This window comes from Akebia trifoliata, chromosome 2, assembly GCF_017979445.1.
Source record: "Akebia trifoliata isolate Shusen 1 chromosome 2, ASM1797944v1, whole genome shotgun sequence".
Taxonomy (NCBI): domain Eukaryota; kingdom Viridiplantae; phylum Streptophyta; class Magnoliopsida; order Ranunculales; family Lardizabalaceae; genus Akebia; species Akebia trifoliata.
The window spans coordinates 6884487-6909076 of NC_141376.1; the positions used below are offsets into that span (position 1 = coordinate 6884487).

At 37.5% G+C, this 24590-nt stretch overlaps 2 protein-coding genes across 2 annotated transcripts; both read right to left on the reverse strand.

Moving 5' to 3' along the window:
• Window positions 1-1664: 1664 nt before the first annotated feature.
• On the reverse strand, window positions 1665-7320 carry NIR1 (nitrite reductase 1). Its single transcript, XM_086426286.1, has 4 exons — window positions 6818-7320; window positions 4935-5289; window positions 3163-3451; window positions 1665-2795 (listed from the first exon to the last, which is right to left on the reverse strand). The coding sequence occupies exons 1-4, from the start codon at window positions 7176-7178 to the stop codon at window positions 2073-2075; spliced, it is 1728 nt and encodes a 575-aa protein (XP_086282412.1). The 5' UTR covers window positions 7179-7320; the 3' UTR covers window positions 1665-2072.
• A 2574-nt stretch (window positions 7321-9894) lies between these two features.
• On the reverse strand, window positions 9895-23784 carry LOC147409187 (glycoprotein 3-alpha-L-fucosyltransferase FUT11-like). The gene is made up of 7 exons (XM_086426289.1): window positions 23083-23784; window positions 21376-21542; window positions 20685-20926; window positions 11201-11305; window positions 10824-10980; window positions 10477-10704; window positions 9895-10354 (listed from the first exon to the last, which is right to left on the reverse strand). Exons 1-7 carry the CDS (start codon window positions 23485-23487, stop codon window positions 10099-10101), a joined length of 1560 nt encoding a protein of 519 aa, XP_086282415.1. The 5' UTR covers window positions 23488-23784; the 3' UTR covers window positions 9895-10098.
• Window positions 23785-24590: the final 806 nt, after the last annotated feature.

Consider the following 24590-nt stretch of genomic DNA (forward strand, 5'->3'; position numbering starts at 1 on the left):
TTTTATACTCATATAAGAATTGCACTTCCGCCAAATTTGGGAGTTTGGATTTTAGGAGCTGCAACTCTTGAGAGTGCAATCCGACCTCGCCTGCCAAAGAGGCCTTTCAAGTCCCAAAATAGATGCACTGGGCTATAGCCCAAACTCAGGACTAATAACTTAAAGATTATATATGGGCTCGACTGGGCTGACTTATTATCATTTCTTCTCGGGGATAAATGTCATTTGCCAAACCAGCCCATTACATGTCCAAACATTTCAAGTCCAAGATTGACCAACCAGTCATTATATCCCACTCGCCTTACATGAGTAAAATTTGGTGTCTTTGGCTGTGGAGCACTAGTCATAGAATTTGATTTGAAAGATATTGCCAACACTATTTCAGTCCTATTAAGATTTTTGGAAGAATAATGCTGAAGTGACCTCAAGCTGGAACCTCATATCGCACTTCTTGATATGAAAGTCTAGAAATCATAGATGTGTTTCATCGAGATACAAGTGAAAAAGTATCTATGATTCCTATCCACTTTCACGTCATGAAGTGCAATATGAGGTTCCAGTTTGAGGTCACTCCAGCATTACTCTTTTTGGAATTATTCCCAAATCCCCTAACTCCCACACTAGACAGAGATACAACTCCCACCTATAAGGTTCAAAGTTACCTACAACTCCTCCAATAATGTTCCTGGCCATACCATCCAACTATTGGTTTTGGTGTTGTTAGAACTATGAAATAAGTTTCACATATAAAAAAAAAATTAAAAAACAATGACAATAAACATCAAACCAGAATTTTGGAATTGATCAAGGCTTGTGTCTAATACAATGTCTTTAAGGCAGATTTGTTATCGTTATTAGTTCCCACAGTTCTGTGAAACATTGTCTTCCAGGATACAATGATCATAATCGTACAGTGGTAGCACTTCAATCTACACGCCTAGCAACACTTGTGTTTTTTCACTCTCAAAGAATACACACGAAAATTCAAAAAGCAAGAAAATCGAATGAAAACACTAAGGTTAAAATAACCTATTTAAAAGAAATGAAGAGACATGGTGTAAATAAAATTCACCACATTTAATACTAATTTTTATATACAAGTAGGGGTTCGTTGGAGTCGATTTTTTATTCATTCGTTTACTATTTTTGGCAACCAAATATACAACATTATTCTCCTCACATTTTCATCTGGTCCCACCCCAAAAAGTGTGTGGACGCCACGTAAATTTAGGCTTAAAAGAGGCCCAAATGATCATGTTATAATCTGGTTTTTCATCATATTTTATTACACTAAATAGAAAAAAAAACAATGAAATACAGAATATAATTGAAGAATTAAACCAATTAAAGAGATGATCGATATTGCCAAATCAAACCAAATCCAATGAAGATGAAACTTGAATCAATCAACAAATATTTAGATAAGAGAAGGTAGAATCACTTGTTGGTTAGGGTGACAACTTCCTAAGGGAGTTTCACCATCCTCTGCATGATCTTGCATTGGTGCTAAGCCTCTAAAGCTTTACATCCAAGATTCAATGGTTTCTTTTTATTTTTTTATTTTTTTATTTTTTTCTTTTTTTCTTTTTTTTTTATCAGTAAGCTGGGGCTATAGAGGGCCTACCCTTATATTAATAAAATCGGAAGATTCAACAGTCTCGATATGGAAGAGAAAATAATGGTTCATTCTCTATGATCTAATCGAAGGAACAATGTGTTTTACCATCTGATTACAGATTGAATTGAGACCTTATGGAGGGCATCATGGTTGACTCCAACCAATGAGGATGACCCAAGTCAACTGAGGAAGACAAATGGATTAATTCTGTAGAGTACACCAAGGTGGAAAGCCAAAAAACATAAAAACTGAAGATCATAATTATTTATTTAGAAATAAAATAGCACGTAGACTGGAGAGCCACTAAGGAGAAAATTTTCTGAATTTAGCAACATTCCTTGTAATGGCCTTCCACATACAATTTCCTCATTTCAAGTCAAGAAAAAACCCTCATCCATGCCTTGGGTTTTTTCAGATATTACTGTATTTGAACCAAATCTCCTCCCTCTTCTTCTCATTCCCTTGGAACTGCCCCAAAATGCTTTATCAAGATGTCCACCACCAGGGGCACCAAGTTCTTACAAGGCACTGCTTTCTTATAAACATCTCCCAAATGTGAGTCACTCCCAATCTTCCCACCTAAGTAAACATCCACACCTTCACACATTTTCCCATTCTCATCCCTCGTCAGGCACCCCATGAACCCAATGTCGGCTACTTGCACCTGCCCACAAGTGTTAGGACAGCCTGTCCAATGCATCCTCACGGGTTTAGTCACCGCCACTCTCCTTTCGACCTCCTCCGTTACTTTCATTGCCCTTGCCTTGGTCTCGATGATGGCTTGTCCGCAGAACTGGTTTCCCGTGCAAGCCACCAATCCTTTCATTAGAAGAGGGGGCGCGGGCGAAAACTTATCATTCAACAGAGGCTCTTTAAGCAACAATTCGAGTTTCGAGTTGGCGACATTGGGAATTATGATATTTTGCTCTACTGTGAGACGTAGCTCGCCTGAGCCGTACTCATCAGCCAACCGGGCCAACTCATCCATGTCATCAGCCTGGATTCGGCCCACTGGTATGTGGAGCCCCACGAAACTATAGTCTGTCTGTTTCTGTGGGTGGACGCCAAGATAATCTCTCCTCTCCCATTGCTTTTGCACCAGGTCGTTTTCAGATGATCTATCTAGCTCTTGTCTGGGCATCCTCTTCACCACCTCTGACCTGAATTCTTCTATCCCCTGCAATTTTCATAATTGGAGAAGGAAATGAGTTAAAAAAAAAGTGCCATTTGTGAGCACGAAACCATAGATCAAATCACGAGAAGGAATAAAAGTAACTGGAAATACGAACATAACACAAAAAGATCTGCGGTTAGTGTGAAACAATGAAGCAGTGAAGAGAACCAAAAACAGAACCCGCATACAAAAAATCATATTGCCGTTACATTTGATACAATGGTGATGAAACAGGAATACCATCACTATGGAATAATGACACAATGTGCACCACATTACTGGTCGGTGGTTTCTATATCATCTCACACGTATAAGAGTTTCGTTCTAATCAAAGTTGCTTAGCATAAGAAATGAAGAAAGGATAACTCACAAGTTCGTCAATTAACCACATCATCCGTGTTTTCTGACGGTTTCCTCTGGTACCAAGATCTCTGTAAGCCTCTAATATTGCATTACAAACTGGAATAACATCGTCTGCGGGAACCCAGGCATCCAGAGGCACTGCCTCTGCACATCGCTTGGGGCTAAAGAATCCGCCCACCAGCAAATTAAAACCAAAACGACCGTTCTTCATGGCTGGCATGTAAGCAAGATCATTGATGTGGGGATGCTCAAAAAGATCATGAGAGCCCACGACACACACATTCCATTTCCTTGGCCTGCTCACACAGAAACACACATATTGGCATTGATAACATTTCAACTACTTCTTTCCATGGGTTTTTTCTATTGAATTTGCATGCTAAAAATTGGTCCTAAATTTAGTCAACAGTTCTAAATTTTAGGGTCTCTTGAAGAATTCAATACATTACACTAAATTTCCCACCCTTAAGAATGTAATATATTAGGCAAAGGATGAGGGACCAGAGTGGTGTCCCATTCCTATAAAGTAGAAACTGTGTCTACGTGACACTTTTTGGTTGGACTTCAAAACACACTGGGCTTCTAAACAATCTGATTAAAACATAGTACGCAGCCCAATGTGTTTAATCTCCAACCAAAAATTGCCACATAGAGACAATTTCTATTATATAGGAACAGGACACCACTCTGGATCGTGACTTGGGAAAATGCTAAAGTGACTTCCTACGACACTGCATTCAAAACTGAGCTGACATGGAGGTGTGAACTCCACCATAGATGCTATACAAGTGAAAAGAATTTACAGTGGAGTGCACACCTCTGCATCAGCCCAAAGACGTAGGAAGTCACTCCAGCATTACTCAATACATTAAGATTAGAGATATTTATGTCCAAGACTTCATCAGTTTGTTAGCAACCTCCACAACCATGGGTTTTCCATAAACACCCTTGAAAAGCATTCATGGTCTCAAGACGTTAAAAATTTCATTGCATAATGACAAGAAAATGTTAGAACCCAATAACCGTGTGGCCCATTGACCGACACGTTTCTTAGTTTTTGACTTGCACAATGATTCTACACAATTAGAGATGTCAATAATTAACGGTTAATCCCAATTAAATTAGAAATAGAAATACTAATTAGGTTTTAGAAGGAAACCTTGATGGATAGGAATCCTACTAAAAGAGGATCTCTAGGCCCTCTATTTCCATCTATTTAAGTGGATCAGCGGTTTTGAAACGTGATGATCTCCAACAATCACTAAAATCCTAGGCCGAACCAACATAGAGAGGAAAGAGAAGGTGAGTGTGGACATTAGAGAACACGTGGAACAAGGTTCACACGATTTAGGGATTTGCGCACATCGGATCATAAGCACATGGATTGCGAAAGGAACACCTCCCACGTATTGGATTATCGATTTAACTTATGGCACAAGGTAAGTGCTCTAATCTTTAATCTTTAGGAACATGAATAGGTTTCTTGAGACATATGAATGATTCTTGATCTTGGAAAATTATAGACTAATAGTTATGTGGATAGAGATTTATTATGAATTAAATCTCACAGAAAAATCTTACTTTTTGTACTAAAATATAAATAAATACCATTTAAGGGCATTTATATAAGAATGATGGTCGTGCAGGTTGCTAACATTCCAATAAATTTTGAACCTTAGCATATCTCTACTAATTTACACTTCATTAGAATACTAATACTCGATTAATACATAGCATAGTCGTTTCAAGTAAGAAAAGAGCAGAAGGTGAGACACTCACAGATTAGTGAAGGCGAGGTTCCCACGTGAATTAGCAGTGATGAATTGGGATAAAAGGTTGGTGTAAGCCCGGGTGTCGACAATCTCAAGTGGGTCAATACCTGCAAGCGGATTCCCAACGGGGTTCCGCACATTGTCCATACCACTCTGAAGGCTTGTTAGCCCAACTTGGTTTAGGCCATCTATTATCTCCGGCACATGAGGCAGCTCAACCCCACGAATTTGCCAGTTTTGTCGGGTGGTCACATCGGCACATCCATCCTTTCCATATCTCCTTATCACACTCGCAAGATAACGAGTTTGCGAGCTTGTTGTCACTCCATTGGGTAGCTTCAATCTCATCATAAACCTCCCATCTATTCATCACCAAACGAAAACAAATTAAGAACATAACTATCTGAGTTGACTCGGCAAGCAGTTCCAGATTGGTGATAGGGTGGTGGCTTTTTATGTGGGTTGGTTTGCATCAAACATTAGAAACAAACAAGCGCCTGTATCATGGTTTCAAAACTTGGTTTCATGTCTCGTCTCATCCATGCCTGATACCGAGTCGTCTCATATGAGTTTTCCGATATGTTTGAGACGTCTCATCCAAAAAATTTAAAAATGAAATGTGAGGTATTAAATCTCGTTCTAAAAATTGACTTGTGCGGAAGGGCAGAGCCAGGATATTCTTGTAGTGGGGGAAAATTATGGTTACTTGTATAGTTAAGAACTTGAAGATGAATGGTTTTAGGGAGAAATTCGGAGGTTTTCGGTTAAAAGTTGAAGAAAAGGATATTTAGGTCATTTCCAATTAGTATATGAGAAGGCCCGGTTAAGAGACAATGTCATCAACAAAAAAATTGAAGGGAGGGGGCAAAAATTGGAGGGAGGTGAGGGTGTTGGGGCAAATGGGGAGAGAGGTGAGGAAGTGGGAACAAATGGGGCATCTAATTAGTTGAAAATATAGAGGTATCTCAAAGTTCTGTGGGGGCAATTGCCCCCCCACCCCACACACACCAGCTCCTTACTAGCTCTGCCTTAAGCGTCCGTCTCGTTCATGCCTGATACCGAGACGACTCGGACGATACGTTTTGGTCTCAGACAAGTTTTGAAACCATGCCCTGTATTGAAGTGTTTGAGAGTAATTTATTTTAGAAATACCGCTCAGGTTTTTTAGAATATTTGAGAATATTTGACCCACGTCTATTGCCACACCAATTTTTGCTTAGAGCACCCCAATTCATATGATATCTAATACACATGTTGGGGTGCTGTAGGTAAACGTTGGTGTGCAATAGAAGACCTCTCAATCAAACAGAAGAAAAACAAAGTCAAGTTTTCACTAAAGCTTGGTGTGCAAACAAAGAGTATTTTTAGTGTGGGTGGGGAAATTGAAGGGTTGTCATTGAAGATGGGAGTATTTCAGTCAGATTTCGTGAGCCTCTGAAAAAATACCATAGTCAAGGCTTTGACACCCTTGGAATATCACAAATATTCACCAAAAACTCAGAGGGGGCAAATCTAAAATACCCAAAGTTTTACATTAAAAGAAAAAAAAAAAAATTGAAATGGCTATACTCTCATAGCATTCGCCACGTGTCCTCTCTCTCCGTCTCTCGTATCGAACCGCAGACTCTGCTTTCTAGATCGTAACGAATTAAACTGACCAAAGATCCAAGAAGAGAGAGATCTCCCTCTCTCCCACCATAAATCATTTACAATGATGCTCCATCATCACCAAAACATCAATAACGCATTTACAACATCAAAGAGGTGGTCGACCTGTTGAACGGTCAAGATCGAGAAACAGAGGACCAAATTGCAAGAATTGATGTGCAGGTCCACCAAACAGAAATATCCATAACTCAATCGAAAATAACAGAGAGAGAGAAAACTTACAGTGGTGTTTCCTGCGATGGAAGAGGCCAAGCCACTTGAGACGAACATCAATATCGTCCTTAGTGAGCTTCAATTTCTCGATCTCTTCGAGAGGAATCTTCGCAAGTTCGTTGAGCCCTCCCTCCATGACCAGCTTCATAGGATCCTTGTCAAGCTTCAGCTTCTCCTGAGGATTTATTCCTTTTCTGAACTTCTCCTTCAGCACCCAATACCCTCCCTTCTCTTCCACTCTTGGCTCCAACCGATTCAGTACCTCCTCATCGATTGACGAAGGTGCGACTGTCTGACTCACCCGTGGACGATTCGATCGGATCGGTGATGGAACCGATGGTGTGAGAAATCTCAACGAAGAAGATGACATCTCTCGTGAAAAAGCTAAGTAGAACGAGTGGTGGTGATATGCGCACCTCTAGAGAACTCATAGTCATCTGTGGATCTAACCCTTTTTGTAGTGTTGTTTCGATCCTTTGGAAGGGAAGGAAGGACATTGGAAGTCTGTTTGCTTGAGTTGATGATGGGCTCTTCGTTACCGCTAAAGGTCACTTTGGCTAAGAAAATGCCAATTTACTAAGCTGTCCCATTTGTTGGCTTCTAATTACGAAATTAATCGTCACAAGTAGAGTACTTTTAATAAAATCGTGTTGGAGTAACGTTGAAAAGTACATCGATTCTCACATTGCTGATGTGGAGGTGTACATGTAATCATTGATTGCGTTTCACTTGTATCTCGATGAAAAGCATGTATGATTTTGTACATTAATCCACATTGGCAATGTGAGAATCGATGTAAATCTTACAAGGTAATTAAAAAATAAATGATAGATCAAGGGAGATGAATATTATAATGTGATTGATTGCATTAAATTAATTAATTAGGTGTGATCAAATCTCATAAATTTGCTCGTATCAAAAGTGTTACATCCGCCAAAAAAATATGGGCATTAAAGTCACATTTGCAATCAAATCTAAAAGGAAAATGCTGGACTGACATTAAAAGTAACACTGATTCACACATTTCTGATGTGGATGCGTGTACAAAATCATAAATGCTTTTCTTTGATATTCAAGTGAAAATCATGTGGTGCTATTTACGCAACTCTGCAATTGTAATGTGTGAACCGATGTCAATTTCAATGTCACTCCAGCGCAACTCAAATATAAAATGAATTTCTTTACCTCATTTAATAACTTAAGGACTTTTTTTTTTTTTTATGGCATCTTTCCTTTTACATTTTTATTATTTGATTTTTTGTTAAACACAGACGTATAGAAGTAATAAAACCCCTTGGCCTTGATTTTTTTAATTTATTTTTCATAATTTTTGGGATTCAACCGTATTCTTTCTTAGCATTTGTTGCAATTTCCAAGTAAGTGTACCCTATTGTCACACATTGTGTATAGCTGTTCGAGATTAATTCTACACTCTCAATCATAAGTCTCAGTGGTTTTTTAGTATTTGACATAAATTTTATCTCCATTGAGACACTATGAGTTATACTAACAATCAAATAAATCCCTTTAGAAATACTTACCTTTTTACCTATGTCATTTCAACTGAAAATTACAATACATGGTATGGCTCCTCCATGAATTCAAGGAGGCTGTCCTACATGTAATGAACACATGTTGATATTTGATAATACTTACTATTTTATTTAAATATCAAGATACAACTTATTTGGTTTCGTCACTTTTTGTTGTTTACTTGAGGTGAAACACCATCTTCATTTTTTCTTATAGAGATTGGGACAATGTCGGGTTCTACATTGGTGGGAAACCTCAGGAGTTGGAGTTCACACTGCCACTTCTCGGGCTAGTTAATTGTTTAATCCTTTGATGCTAGGGTGTTTTCTAGCCCTATAAAGACAAATAAGAGAGAGATAGACCCAATACAACCCATCCCAGATTCCAATTTAATTGTTAATTTCTCATTGATCTATGAGTCCAATTCCATCTACTGTTATGGTTTGTGGAGTTTGATGGTATTGGTTAAAAAGGAGTAATTTTCATTATTTAACACAATCAAATTCTTAAGGGTATTTTAATAATTTCATTTTAAATTTTTTTGAGATTATGTATTTTTATTTTTAAATAAAAAGGTGTAATTTGTAATTGTAAATTTTTTATTTACAGTGAAATTGGTGTGATATGTGAACCTCCCTCAACCTTCAAGGGATCACATAAAAATATGTGTGATTCCATTTTCATTTATCTTTCTTTCTTTAACCATCGATTTCTCAACACCTAGGGTCACTAGGGCCAACCTACACGTGGTAAGTTAAGAGAGAGAGAGAGAGATTGACCTTGTGAGGACACCAAGGGTCAGCTATCGAGCTGGACACCCTTTCAACACGCGCGAATGCCACTCATGCTTATAACATGAATGAATTTCTATGAAAAATAAAAGAAAAATAGCCTCAAACGTGGTTAAAGACTCTCCATCAAATAAACGGCTGAGAGAGGATTATACTTATTAGTGATTTCCATCCCTATGAAAAATTAACGATTCCTATAAAATTTGTGTTTTTCTTTCCCTCTCAGCCACACGTTTGATCTTGTGCGAGAAATTTGGTTTGAGGGTTTTTATTTATTTTAATTTTTTACTACTATGTTGAAAAATAAAATCAAGTCTAACGGGTCTCTATTTAAGTTTTAATATATAGGAGGACCATGAAGGAGTTGTCAATGGATCAGTCCAGATTGGATCCAGGTGGGTTTGGGACTGATCTGATGGATAGGACCAAACCTAGAATCGATCAATCAGATCGATTTCTTTTTATTGGATCCAAATATTAGGATCTGAATTCGAATCATATTGGGTCCTCCAGATATGATCAAATCTGACTTGATATGCAAGTTCAGGTTTCCACCTCCACTACTACATCACAACATCAGCAATAGATGTTGATGTTGCAAAGATGCCTTTATCTCAGCCATTCGTTTGATGAACAACGAAGTGACACCTCATTACTTACATCCAAGCACTCCTCTTAGGTGTTCAGAGGGTTGACATAAAGAAATGGAGATCATCATCATCAAAGTGTTATTCGAACCTCCATCCTCCATTAAACTCCATCTAAATCAAAACTCAAATAAAATTGTATTCTCTCCACTGTAAGCATGTATAATTTAATTGTTCAATCATTCATCCTAAAAATACCCAAAAATTTATCCTAAAAAGACCTATCTGTGAGAAACAAAGTTTTCCCCAAAAGGAGTTGGGGTTCCCCACAGGTGTTAACTTAACTGAATCAATTGGGATAGATAATGAGATTTCACACCTAAACAAAAATCACTTCCAACTTTGCACATGGGTTGCTCTCCACGTAGCTTCTAAGATCAGCATCCCCGTTGAATTTAAAGGTGTATAAAGCTTGCCTCTGTGTCATTCCGACAGGATAAATTCTGTAAACTTTCAGTTCATCGCCTCCTCTGATGCTTTTCGGTCTTTCCTGTTTCCATATGGGTACATGATTCAGAGACTTGAACTTTTCTAGCACTGCAGACTCCAAGGCCCCCAAGGTCAAATTTCCAGACCTGTCCAACGATTTGTCAGGGATGAGAAAAGTTGTGTTTTTGTTAAAAGCCTTTGAAACCTGACTTCCCCTAAAAACTGGACTTTTGATTTCCAAGTTTAACATAGCTGATCAAGAGATTACCTCAAGAAAATGGACTCCATTTCGAACCTTCCTCTCTCTCGCACATATAAGTGGTACACAGTTTGTAAGCCTCTGGTGCATTTGCATGGTCGCTTCTTGAATCCAAGGCCCTTTTCTTCGGTCTCCCTGATCTTTGTCGCCAGGTGAATGCAAAGACGGCAGGATGAATGAACTGCTGCCATATCCACAAGTGCCTTGAAAGTATCAGATGGACCATCATACTTCCACCTACATAACAAAAAAATCCCTTGTTAGCCGGAAGGGGCCTATAAGAGGAACCAAAATGTGAGAATCCCCCATCAACATTTCAAGATAGAATTTTCCAAAGTATCATCCTGTATTGTTACCTTAATGATTGATTAAATGCATCAGGATTTTCTGCGAGAAATTTCATGGTCTTGGCGACTGATTCAACATCGCTCAACTCCTTAATATGTAAAACTGAACCAGGAGAAGGAGCAAACTCCATGATATTTGGAGCACCAACAACAACAGGGACAGTTCCTACACAGTTTTATTACCAGATCAACATATCAGAAAACAAATTTCTAAGAAGCTTTTTTTATTAAATGATGAAAGGCACCCTATGAAACAATATAACTTCAATGCCACTGATAAAAGAATGGTCAATGCACCACATCCAGAAAAATTATCAGACCGGTCAAAATATCTAGAATGGAATGGAAAAATAGTTTCACAAAGAGAGAGAGAGAATTTGGCATACCAGCAACAAGAGACTGGAAGAATTTCTCTGTGACGTAATCCTCCTCATTAGAATTTTCAAAAGCCAAGCTAAATTTGTACCGTTTCAGAACTTCTACTTTCTCAACTGCAAAATTAGTGAAAAATAAAATTTACTACACTGACTAGAAAATGTTAACGTTACAATCCTCATTAGACCATCTATAGGATGATGGTAAATTGAATCACAATCAAATCCATCAAAGCATTCATCCCACAACAGCGTTTGAAGTATTCAACTTTCTAAAGAAACAATTATGTTCCTTTCTACAGGATTCACAAGTATACTGAGATCAATCCAGGAATGGCAGAAAGTTGACACTGTCACCAACTTTTAATGGGATAATATTTTTTTCCCTCACACTCGTTACTGGTATGAATGAGCTAGCAAGGCAACTCTTTAGGAAGACATAATGTAAACAAAAACCATTACTACACAGGCATTATCTTCACCAGAGCTTTATATCTGCTTCTGAAGAGAACTTGTAGAATAATTTTTCTAAAAAAAAAAAATTTGCAAATCAACCTAGGAAGAGTTGAAAGCCAGAGTGCAAGAAAATTTGCTTTTGATATTAAAATATGCAACTTCCGTTAATTACTAAGTCAATGCTCCGCCTATGTTAGTGTTTTTTTACTCTACAATACTAGTCCCAAGCCTAGAGAAAGGAGGTTCCATTAGGTTGGCGTATGGTAATTAATGCAGGATGCAAATCAAGCCAACAGGCACGGGCTTCAATGGCTATTATTTTTTCGGTCAAGATTTTTTTGTATCACTTTTACTTTTGTTAGGATTAGTTTTAGAGTAGTTAGATATATGATATTCTAGTTTAGACTTTTGAATAGTCTTTTAGTCATTTTAGGATACTATTCACGTCACTTTTCTTTAGGCCTTATTTTGAGGGACCAAACTTGTCATATTATGTTGATTTTCGTGTCATTTAAAAGGTTATTCAATTACCTATTGAACGAGCCCAAGATTTTGTGAATCTGATGTGTTTTGAAAAAGTTGTGACCAAAATACGAATAGGGTATTAGTTTTACACAGGATTTGCATCTCAAGGTCAAAAAAGTCCAAGTTTAAGTCATGTTAGGATCAGGGTTTGAGTCTATAATGTGAGAACACATATATATAGCTATTGTAATTGATTCCTCTTAGTTTATAGAATAAAAAAATTACAAATCCTTTTGAGAAATTCTCCAGTGATTGGATATGGTGTGAGACTTAGTATGATGCCAAGAACCCTTGGTGTGATTCCAAGATAATTCTTCTCTTTTCTATTATCTTTTTCTTCATCTATTTTTCTTCATCTGTTTTTCTTTATTTTCTATTTGAGATCAATCCCTAACCCCAACCTAAACCTAATTACAACAGCCTATTGCAAAACTTCGGGTTTCACTACCCAACTGGCCTTGTTGAAACCTTTTCGACCTGAAACCTTGCCCTTGAAATCCCTTTCTATAATTTTCCGCTCTTGTTCACCACCAAATTAGTCTTTCCCCCACTCTTCCTAAAGGAGAAGACCCATAATTGATAAAACCTACCTAGGTTGTCCTACATCAGTAATAGCCCTACCTAGAAGGAACATGCAAGTTGAAGAGTTCTAAAAGAACGAGAGGAAGATCAAGGACGTGGATAGTGAGGTCTAAAGAGCGGACATGAAATATCCTTTAGTTGATAGAAGACATGGCTTTAACAAAATTGAATCGAGGAAAATGATTCATTAGTTGAACCCAAATTTTTTTGGGATGCCACAGATGATGAGTTAACTACCAAGTCAAGTCACCAGACATCACAGAAAGTTACACAGCTCCGTACCTTTCGTTTGTTTCATCCACAAACTAATGCAACTATAGAAATACTCACATTTTTATTAGTATTATACACACTAAATTAATGCTCATCTTACATGCAGAATGAACATATTAATGTTATCTTTCCTACAAAGAAATAGTTTGTAACTGTAGAAAAATTGAATTTATTGAGAATTCTTGGATGATCATTACAAATGCCCCAATAGTGGTATTTATAGACCAACTATCCTATTACAAGAATAATCTAGAACTTCAAGAATATTCTAGAATAATAAACCAACTATCCTATTGTAGAACATTACAAGAATATTCTAGAAAGTTAAGAGTAATCAAGAATAATCAAGAAGAATATCCTATTTTCTTGATTCTATGAGATCAGATTTCCGGATTCTTCTACACTCCCCCTCAAGTTGGTGCATAGATGTCAATCATGCCCAACTTGCTTATCAGATGTTCAAAGTTAGGTCTAGCAAGCCCCTTAGTCAAGATGTCGGCTGTTTGCTGACTAGAAGGCACAAACGGCAAGCAAACAGTTCCAGCTTCAATTTTTTCCGTAATGAAATGTCGATCAATCTCAATGTGCTTCGTCCTATCATGCTGGACAGGATTGTGAGCAATACTTATTGCAGCCTTATTGTCGCAGTACAGCTTCAGAGGAAGTTCCACAGTCATCTTGAGTTCTTCGAGGATTCTGTATATCCACAATACCTCACAGATCCCTTGAGCCATTGCTCTAAACTCAGCCTCTGCGCTACTTCTGGCAACAACATTTTGCTTCTTGCTTCGCCAGGTAACCAAGTTTCCTCACAAAAAGGTGCAATACCCTGAAGTAGATCTCCTGTCATTCACTGAACCTGCCCAATCTGCATCAGTAAATACCTCAACATTCCTCTGATTTGTCTTTTTGAAAAACAGACCTTTTCCAGGAGTAGACTTTAAATATCTCAAAATTCGGTAGACCGCCTCGAGGTGTTCTTCATAAGGTGCGTGCATAAATTGACTAACAACACTGACAGAGAAGGCAATATCCGGTCGAGTATGAGATAAATAGATTAGTTTTCCAACCAATCTCTGGTATCTACCAGTATCAACAGGAACACTTCCCTATTCCCAAAGCTTTACATTGGGATCCATGGGAGTCTCAACCGGTCTGCAACCACTTAACCCGGTTCCTTCAAAATCAAGAATATACTTTCGTTGAGAGACAACGATTCCTTTCCTTAAACGAGCAACTTCCATGCCAAGGAAATATCTTAGTGCTCCCAAATCCTTGATTTCGAATTCTAAAGCAAGGCTCTTCTTCAATCTCTCTATTTCGATCACATCATCACCTGTGAGAATAATATCATCAACATAAACTATTAGCACAGCAACCTTTCCTTCATGAGAAAACTTGAAAAACAAGGTATGATCAGCTTGTCCTTGAGAATATCCTTGTTTTTTGACAGACTGTGTGAACTTCTCAAACCAAGCCCTTGGAGACTGTTTGAGACCATACAGGGACTTTTTTAGTTTGCATATTCTTGAGCCAAACTTCTCCTCAAAGCCCGGCGGACTATCCATGTACACTTCTTCCTCCAAGTCACCATTGAGGAAGGCATTCTTCACATCTAGTTGTTGCAAGGGCCAGTCCAGATTAGCAGCAATAGATAAAAGTACTCTCACCATGTTTAATTTTGCAACAGGAGCAAAAGTCTCAGAATAATCAATGCCATATGTCTGGGTGAATCCCTTTGCCACCAACCTAACCTTGTATCTTTCCACTGAACCATCAGAGTTGTACTTCACAGTGAAGACCCATTTACAACCCACAGTGGTCTTCCCAGCTGGCAATGCCTCAACACTCCAAGTATTGTTCTTCTCAAGAGCTTTCATCTCTTCAAGTACTGCTTCCTTCCACTTTGGAACCTTTAGAGCCTCCTGTACACTATTAGGAATTTCTACACTGGACAATTGAGAGGTAAAAGCAGCAAGAGATGATGACAATTTCGAGTATGATACAAATTTAGACAGTGGATGACTAGTATAAGATCTAACCCCTTTACGAAGAGCTATAGGAATGTCTAAATCAGAAGGCTTAGACTGACTGTTGGAAAGAGAAAGAGAATTACCTGTAACAGACTCAGATTGTTGATTCATCCTTGGTTCAGAATCATGGCTGTGCTGTAGAGTCAATTCGTCTTTCCTTTTCTTATGATTTTTCTTCAAGTAAACAATCCCTTTCCAAGTTCGGTCACCATCCTTGAATCTATTATCATGTTGTGACATTATAGTAGGTTGTTCCTTATTTTCGGTTTCCAAAATTTGTTGTTCAGAATTCTGATTTTTAAATTGTTTTTCAAATGTAGGTCTAGACTCAGGGGAAACATCACTCATAATAGGAGGATTTTCAAGGAATGAATTTTGGCCATTTATTGTAGGTGCAGAGATACTAGACTCAGATTCTTGCAAGAGAAACACATCATCTGAGAGAAAAACATTGCCCGAGTTAAATGAATCTTCCTTAAAAATCTCCCCCTGAAGATGAATATCCTTAAAATATGATTGTTTTTCAAAAAATGTAACATCCATTGTGACAAAACATTTTTTCGATATCGGGTCAAAACATTTATAGCCTTTCTGAGTTGGGGAGTAACCAATGAAGACACATTTTATAGCTCTGGGCTCAAGTTTTCCAATTTTTCGATGTTCATGAACAAAAACCGTACAACCAAATATTTTTAGAGGTAGATCAGCAGAAAGTCTAGTAGTTGGAAAACAATTTGTGAAAACTTGGAAAGGAGTTCGAAATTGTAAAACTTTGGAGGGCGTTCTGTTTATTAAATACGCAGCAATTAAAACAGCCTCTCCCCATAGATACTTGGGAACTTTAGTTGTAAAAAGTAATGCACAAGCCACCTCCAACAGATGTTTATTTTTTCTTTCTGCAACACCATTCTGTTGGGGTGTATCGATGCAAGAACTGTGATGAATTATTCCTTTTTCAAGAAAAAAATTTCCCAAGGTCGTGTTAAAATACTCTTTCCCATTATCACTCCTGAAAACTTGTATGTTAGTTTGAAATTGAGTCTGCACCATATTGTAAAAATTTTTAAAAACGCGTTCGACCTCTGATTTTTCTTTCAATAAATACACCCAGCAGAGTCGAGTATGATCATCCGTAAATGTGATGAACCATCTCTTGCTAGAAGGTGTACTTATCTTATTAGGACCCCAAACATCACTGTGAATAATAGTGAAAGATTTTGATGGTTTATATGATTGTGAAGGAAAAGATGTACGGTGGTGTTTTGCAAATTCACATATTTCACAATGAAACATAGATGGATCTTTATTGCCAAACAACTTAGGAAATAAATGTTTTAAATATTTGAAACTTGGATGACCTAATCTTAAATGCCATAACATAATATTATTATTGGAAACAGAAATAGATTCAAAGCAGGAACTTATTTGTTGAGATTGTCGCCTCGATTCAGATCCATCATCAAGGAAGTAGAGTCCTCCACTCTGTTTAGCACTGCCAATCATCCTCCCCGAGGTCAAATCCTGGAACACACAATGAGTTGGGAAAAAATTAGTTTGACAATTTTGATCACGGGCTAGCTTGCTGACAGACAAAAGATTACAGGAAAGTTTGGGAACGTGAAGAACATCGTGAAGAGTGAGTGATGGAGATACTATAATAGAACATTTTCTTGCAATGGCTGAAAGAGAGCCATCTGCAATCTTAATTTTCTGATTACCTGCACAAGGATTATACGAAGAAAAAAGATTTGACAACCCTGTCATATGATCGGTTGCACCTGAATCGATGATACAGGTGCGATCAGGGTTGACACCAATGAGAGCTGTTTTCAGGTAATTACCTTTTTGAGCCAAAGAACAAGTAGGATTTTTCTGAGACTCGAGAATCTTGTACAGTTGGTCTATCTGCTCCTTGGTGAAAGGAAACAAATTTGAAGAAGACTGCTGCTTTTGATCCGAGACACTGGCCTGAAGTGCACGCCCCGCTCCACCAGACATCTTCTTCCAGTTTTGAGGCTTGCCATGAATTTTCCAACAGGTTTCCCGTGTGTGCCACGGACGTTTGCAGTGATCGCACCACGGCCGTTCAGAACGCTTACCATCCTTCTTCACCTCCTCCTGAAAATCTCGAGTTACAAGGGCAAAACTTTCTACTTCCGAGTTAGTAGTACTAGGAACCGATTTGTTGTTAAGCATCACACTCTGCCGTGCTTCTTCTCTCCGAACATTTGAGAAGGCCTCACGAATTGTTAGCAGAGGAGTTTTCCCTAAAATTCGGCCCCGCACCTCGTCTAATTCTTTGTTAAGTCCTGCTAAGAACATAAATACACGATCATTCTCCTGTCGTTTCATGAACCGGACACTATCATTCGCACACTCCCAGACATCATCATAACAGAGGTCTAACTCCTGCCACAATGTCATCAACTCGTTGTAGTAGGAGGTTACATCTCGGTCACCCTGTTTCGCGTGCCAAAGTTTGGATTTTAAACCAAAAATCTGCGAAGAATTTTCTAGATCGGAATACGTATCCCTGACTGCTTCCCAAACATCTTTGGCCGTCGGCAAGAACATGAAGGGCTTGCCAATTGCGGGTTCCATTGAGTTCACTAACCACGCAATAATCAAAGAATTTTCTGATTTCCAGGTCTTGAGAGTCGAATCTACATCGGCAGGTTTTGTCACTTCTCCTGTCAGATATCCAAGCTTCCCCTTGCCTTCCAAAATCAAACGAACGATTTGCGACCATTCCGTGTAGTTTTTTCCATTTAGACGGTGGATATTTAATTGGAACGAATTCGTGGACCCTTCTGAACCACTAAATGAGATGGAGGAGTTCAGGTTCGGACTTGTGGTGCTTTCCCCTGACACCACTGAGTCCTTACTAGTCGCACCGGTTAAAGCCGTCTTCCACGGATTTTGACCCGCCATAGGTAATCCCTAGATCAGAACCTAGTGCTCTGATACCATGTAGAAAAATTGAATTTATTGAGAATTCTTGGATGATCATTACAAATGCCCCAATAGTGGTATTTATAGACCAACTATCCTATTACAAGAATAATCTAGAACTTCAAGAATATTCTAGAATAATAAACCAACTATCCTATTGTAGAACATTACAAGAATATTCTAGAAAGTTAAGAGTAATCAAGAATAATCAAGAAGAATATCCTATTTTCTTGATTCTATGAGATCAGATTTCCGGATTCTTCTACAGTAACATTGTTTTTAAACACCAAGGAGATTCACTAGCCAAGCCGAGGTGTGAATCTGAAGACATAAGGAGTAAGCCTTCAAAGCATGCATTTTTTAAATAGATAAATAATTAAATATGCAAATTAATAAATAACAAAAAATTATAATAAAAAGGAAAAAAAATCAAGAAAATATCTAAAAGGGAAAAACGAAAAAATTATTATAATTCACAATTTCACAAGCTTAATATCCAAATCCAAATACTAAACTCATCAAAATCAAATTAAATATTAACACATCCATAGTTTCATACTTTCCAATATTCTGTGTCTTAACCTTCAGCATTGGAACATCGGTCTGTAAATTGATTCTTGATTATTATAATGCTCTAGTGTGGATAGGGATTAGCCGAAATCTTCTCAGAAAGTATCATTTAAAGATGCCAGATTGCAAAGATGATGTTTTCACGAAGATCCTCACCAAAGCCTGCTTCCCAAGTTACCCTTGCTATTTCCAAATTATATAGTGATTCCATAGATTAACTATCAACACATTGGATAGGTAGCTAGAAAACTCTTCAGAATGGTTTCATGAGAACATGTACAAAAGACAAACTAAAACTACACCCTACTCTCAAGTTCACAAAAGATACCCAACCATCCCCAAGGACCTAGTGTGATTTTTGTGTCTTCCACAATGTTCATAATTTGACAACGGGATAGAAGTTTTTAAGCACTGATTGCTTTTTTTTTTCCTTCCCCCTCCCCCCCCTTTTTTTTTAGTGGGTGTGGGCAAGTGAAGAACTTTATTCAAAAGAGCAGGAAAATATTACAAACTTAGGTGTTGGGAATTTACCTCAAGAGGACATAAATCTGGGAGAAAAAGGCTCCATTGCTCCTGTAGCTCAAGCAATGGAGATGGAAAGAACATTACTATAGAAAATTGAGAAAAAAAGCTAATAGCCCCAACCCATTATGAATGAAAATGAAAATGAGACTTGGCTAAATCACCTCACACAAGAAGTCGAGGTTAAACTTGGTATAGTTTTACAACCCAACAAATCAAGTCATGTCATCAAGTTTTTGATGAAACTTGAAGGAATCATGATAGACCTACTTTTACTAGAGGAATAACAGAAAAACAATCCATGAGTAACGGAAGATGGAACTTTGAAATTAGTCTACTACGGTTAAGAATTGGCCCAGGCGGTTTACCTGAATAGGACTTATCAAATACCAGGATTTGAGGAAAAAAAGAAGTTTTGAACAAGCACATTGATATTACAAAGGATATGCATAGTAGATTGTAATCAATGATAAACAGTTAGTGGTTGAACAAGTGAGTTTCCCGTTACAAAGGGTTTGCGCAAATGTTCAAATGAATGGATTAACAGCTCCTATACAATGGGAGGTCCTGTGGTGCATGATATTTGCAGATGAAGTGTTGCTTGATTAAAGTAGAGAAGTGAATCCAAACTAGAATAAGGAAGGAATATCCGGATACTGAGGGTTTTAAGATAAGTAGGACCAAAACAAAACTTATTTAGTGTGACTTTAGTAAGAAAATCCTAGTAATTAAAGATATTTAAGATTGAAGGGATGGAAAGACACCAAATGAACAATGCCATTATTATGAGGCGTTCAAATGATTTCAAAGATGTTCGGTTAGATGATTTCGCCTTCCATTTTGAGGACCTTGTTACGAGGCGTCTTTAGTCCCCCTCTTTTTTGTATTCTTGTAGTTTCTTGTACACTATGCCTCAAGGGTCTTAGCAAGTTCCTATCACCAATCCCTTCCTTGTTTCACCTATTACTAAGAGTCGTGTTGTAGTGACCTCATTTCACATTTTTCTAACTTGGAGGTGTGCACAGAACCATAAATGCTTTTCATTCGTATCTTGACGAAAAGCATATATGATTCCTACACACTTCCACATCAGAAAAGTGTGAAATGAGGTCAATCTTGAGGTCACTTGAGCATTATTCTTTTAATAATCAACAGAAAATAATGCCTCGTTTGTAGAACAGAAATGAAGGGAAGACATAAAGTTACCATTGCAAAAACTGATTTGTTAAAAAGGAGGGTAAATAAACCTACTTTTGTTTCCAAGGCCAAAACCTCCTCCTTAATAATCGCCTTTTACAGATCAGAGAGTAACTAATGCTCCTATCTACTTTAAATAGAAAAAAAAAAAAAGGAAGAGAAGATACTTAGCAAGCATATAACTCCCAGAAAAATATCAATGGTAACTTACTACTTCATTACATGAAAACTTATGTAAAGAACTTAACACCAGCATTATAAAAAATTATGTATGTAATCGTCAAAACTCAAGATTCCTGTTAAGTGTTCTAAATCCACAATTATTTCTTTCCACACTACGTTAATTAACAACAAAACAAAACTGCAGTAATGCTTGCCATAATTACCATTTCCATCACGGTTCCGGTGACAACCACCATAAGAATCTATCTTGATATTCAATTTTTCTAGCATTTCAAGGGCTTGTAAACGAAAGTTGCGTGCCCCGCAGTTGGAAATGAAAGCAGCTGCAAGGGCACTCTCACTCTTCGGTTGCAAAGGTGCCATGATGTCATACTCAGCCCATGAAAAATAACCAACAGGAACATCTGATGAGAGACTAGTTGTCATGATGACAGTATACCCTCTCCTAAGACATACAAAAAGTTAATAAATATCAGTTCTTCAATGAGTTTCATTTGCAAAGAGAAATTTTGATGTGTTGATAATCCACAGCCAACAGAATAATTGTGAGCAGATAAAAGTTACAACAATTTTTTGCAATTCCCTATAATTGTTATTTGCTACTTTATTGTTTACCGTGAAAGAATTGTTTACCATTATTTAGAGATTTTATTTTTCATTTAATTCCTATGTATTAATTCAGTAACATCCCCATTTTGTACCAGGCTTTTCCTGTTTCTTGATTTATCTGTTTCCCATCAGCAAGACTTTGTTTGAGCATTTAGATTAATACATTTTCTTATCAAAGAACATTGCTCATATAATTATTATGATAAAAACCAAGCTAAAACTAACTTTCGACACTCAGGCCTGTTTATAGACAAAAAATATATATTTTAGATAGTGCTTACCCACCGTCGTGCCTGAGCAATGTTGTTCTCTGCATAGTAATGAGAGGATTCCATAGATCGAAGGACGCCAGCTGTTTCTGCATCTTGAACTACACCAAATGAAGCATCGGGCCTCTTACCTGATCCAGGGTTATATCCAAACTTACATCCCACGGCGCAAGAGCGCAACTCCTGGATAGAAATGCATTATAGCAGTATAGAACTTCAGATATATGACGGGGGGGGTGGGGTATGCCCCCAGTGTCAGCTCTAAATAGATCTAGTAAAAAGTGGATGCAGCATGATAACCTCAAATTGGAATTCAACATCATAACTGAAAAGTGAGCTATAGTACCAATGAACAGGAAAGCAATAAGGGACCTCTACAAAAAGACACACTTATGGGATTAAATGATATGGGTTTCATAATTTTCAACCAAAAAGAAGGTTAGATTTGTTCCTGAAAAGAAAGTCCAAGAAGGTTTGCGTGTATAGTAAGGCTTTTGCAAACAATTTCTATGGAGATAAGATGAAAGTATCTAAACTTTTTAAGCATACTTATTGCTATTATGTATAATGAAACATGTTATTCTAGGAAAGCCCGAACCATGTCATGGACTCTACTTGAGATTGGCTATTAGAAAGTGATTTAAGTATGAAAATCTTCCAATTTCAATCTCAAGTCACCATTATTCAAAGAAGCACCAAACCATAAGCTAATTATAGCTTTTCCATGATTCTTGTGCTTACTGTCAATTTTGCAAAATAAGAATTAGAAAAAGATGCATGTCAGACAAGTATGACCATAGAGTGACCTCTTTTGTCATGCATTTTGAAAGTTGGCCTCAGAAGAAGATAATTTAAAATAACAAGATTATAATTTCTCGGAAAGCCTTCTTCTTCATCTCTCTTGTCTCATAACACAAAAGTTAGTGCCCATGGTTCAATGATGACGATGTTTAGTGCTAATTGTCCAACTTGTAAGAAAGTAACGTCAAGGTGCTTTAAAACAACCTTAGGTAATTCTATAAGGTCAACTACTACGTTCCTCAAGGTTAACGAGACTATTTGGATGTCATTTACCTAGAGTTCCACAATGGCATGGGACGCAGTTAGATCAAATTGCAACCCAATTCCTGGATCAATGCCCTGAAGACCCTGAGCGCTTTTGCTAGGAAATTTGGCGCTCTTGCTGACAAATTTTCAATAATTTCTAGCCAGATTCGGAAAACAATTGATGAGGTCATAAACATTTTCATGCTTAATAAGTAAAAATGATTTCATAAAGCCCAAAAATATAACAAAAAGAAGGGAAGCATGGAAAAAGGTCGAGGAGAACTACCGAGGAACAAAGACCCTAACTAACAAATGAAAATTAAGTGATCCTTGAATTACAAACATGAATGAACCCATTTCGGAACAATTTGACTCCATGATTTTTCTATACATACCAACACCTAAAATAAGAGCACTCAATCAATTCAGCATTTCTGTAATTCGTTCCCCAAACTCAGATTACAATTTAAATCAAATTTGCTTTCAAATTAATTTACCAATTCAGTTTTACAAATTAAAACCCCAATCCACAATTTTTTCATTCAAAGGAGGAATATATACAAGAGATTTCAATAAAACATACATTATCTGATCAAATACAAAGTATATATTAAAAAAAAACCCTATAATTGTATCATAATTGCACTAAAAAAAACAAAAAAACAAAAAGGCGAACCTGATCGGAACTAGAAATCCAGATGGGTTCCTTCTTAAAGTCTCTAGAATAGGCCACGACATCTTCTCTCTCCAACCAATCCTCGCAATTCTCCGCATCTCGATCACTGGTGTTGTCAAGAGCTAATTCACTCAAGGAATCTTGCTCTGACACGGATGCCTCACCCAACGAATCGTAATAGAAGGATTTGGTCCAGGTGTGGACCATGGCTGCGTTCTTCACCATGTCGAGTCGACCCAGAAAGGCGATCTCTCCTATGACGATGACGGCGACAATAAAGGGCATCAGATTCGACCATTTCTTCTTGTTGTTAATTGTTGTAGAAACCCCACCAACACCAACACCAAAGCCTTCTGGGTTCGTCGATGTTCTTGTTGTTCCTCTATGGCTTGTTACGATACCCATTAATGATCTCTCTCGATCGATCGATTCTTCTCTGTTCTCAGAGATGCTAGAAAGAGCAGATGATGATGAAGATAGCTCTGTAGAAACCCATTGATGATTCTTCAAGATAGAGATGGAGAGACTAATTAGTGATCGAATGGTCGATCAGAGATTACTTGTGTTTGATCGTGCTCTCAAATTCGGTTACTTCTGCTGCTTTTGCTAATGTTTCCAGTTTCCTCATCTGAGTCTTGAGTCGTGAGTAGTGAGTCGTCGGGTGGCTTTGTATTGCTGTCCACTAAGTCCTTGTGTTACAGTAAAGTCCTGCCAAGTCTTTATATCGTGTTTGACTTTGAGCACAAAAGATTAGTTGAATCAAATCTAGGGTTTGATAGATTCGAGAATTGGGGATGAAAATGCAATATTGCCTGGGCTGGGCTGGGCTGGGCTGGGATCACATCACATGAGATTCAGTGGAAAAAAGCCCACTTAGAAGTACAAAAGCTTAGCCCAATATCAAGTTGTGCTCGTTGAGCTTAAATAAGCCTAGCTGAGCAAGTGTAGGAGATGTACTTATTAATAGGGCCCAAAAGAGACTGATGGAATGGGGTTTTACCTGGATTCGACCAAAATACTATTTTTCTCCCTCGTTTAATTTACATTGAAGCGTAAAATATCTAATTCTATAAAGATCTAGAAGTTTTCTATTGTCGCCTTTTTCGTCCAAGTTCTTTATAGTTATATATTCATGATTAATCAAGAAACCTCTTTCAATTATTGATAAAAAGAGTGAATTCTTCATGAAATGAAATTAGTTTACTTCGTAATATATAGATATATAATCCCATAAAAGGGATGCATTTTCTTCCGTATAACCATATGCACTCTACTATTATTATTACTCATAATTACATGTGCCTTTTATGATATCAGGCTAATGTCTCCCACCCGTTCAAAGAGTACTTCTAGTGATTTGGCTCATCCCAACCTTACATATCATTCGATTTCTACTTTCCAACTAATATATAGGTCTTGGATACAAAGTAGAAAGTAATTGTAAGAAAAGTAATTTTAGTAGAATTATTTGTAAAAAAGTAGAAAGTGATTTTTTTTTTTTTTTCTAC

What these genes read in the sequence shown, in the direction of transcription:
- NIR1 (XM_086426286.1), bottom strand. Translation starts at nt 7,178, where the DNA reads ATGTCATCTTCTTCGTTGAGATTTCTCACACCATCGGTTCCATCACCG. An exon ending in CCATCGCAGGAAACACCACT is followed by an intron (nt 5,290 to 6,817) that starts GTAAGTTTTCTC and finishes GGTGATGAATAG; the next exon opens with ATGGGAGGTTTATGATGAGA. An exon ending in AACCTCGCCTTCACTAATCT is followed by an intron (nt 3,452 to 4,934) that starts GTGAGTGTCTCA and finishes CTGTGTGAGCAG; the next exon opens with GCCAAGGAAATGGAATGTGT.
- LOC147409187 (XM_086426289.1), bottom strand. Translation starts at nt 23,487, where the DNA reads ATGGGTATCGTAACAAGCCATAGAGGAACAACAAGAACATCGACGAAC. An exon ending in GGATTTCTAGTTCCGATCAG is followed by an intron (nt 21,543 to 23,082) that starts GTTCGCCTTTTT and finishes ATTTCTATCCAG; the next exon opens with GAGTTGCGCTCTTGCGCCGT. An exon ending in GCATTTAATCAATCATTAAG is followed by an intron (nt 10,705 to 10,823) that starts GTAACAATACAG and finishes TTTGTTATGTAG; the next exon opens with GTGGAAGTATGATGGTCCAT.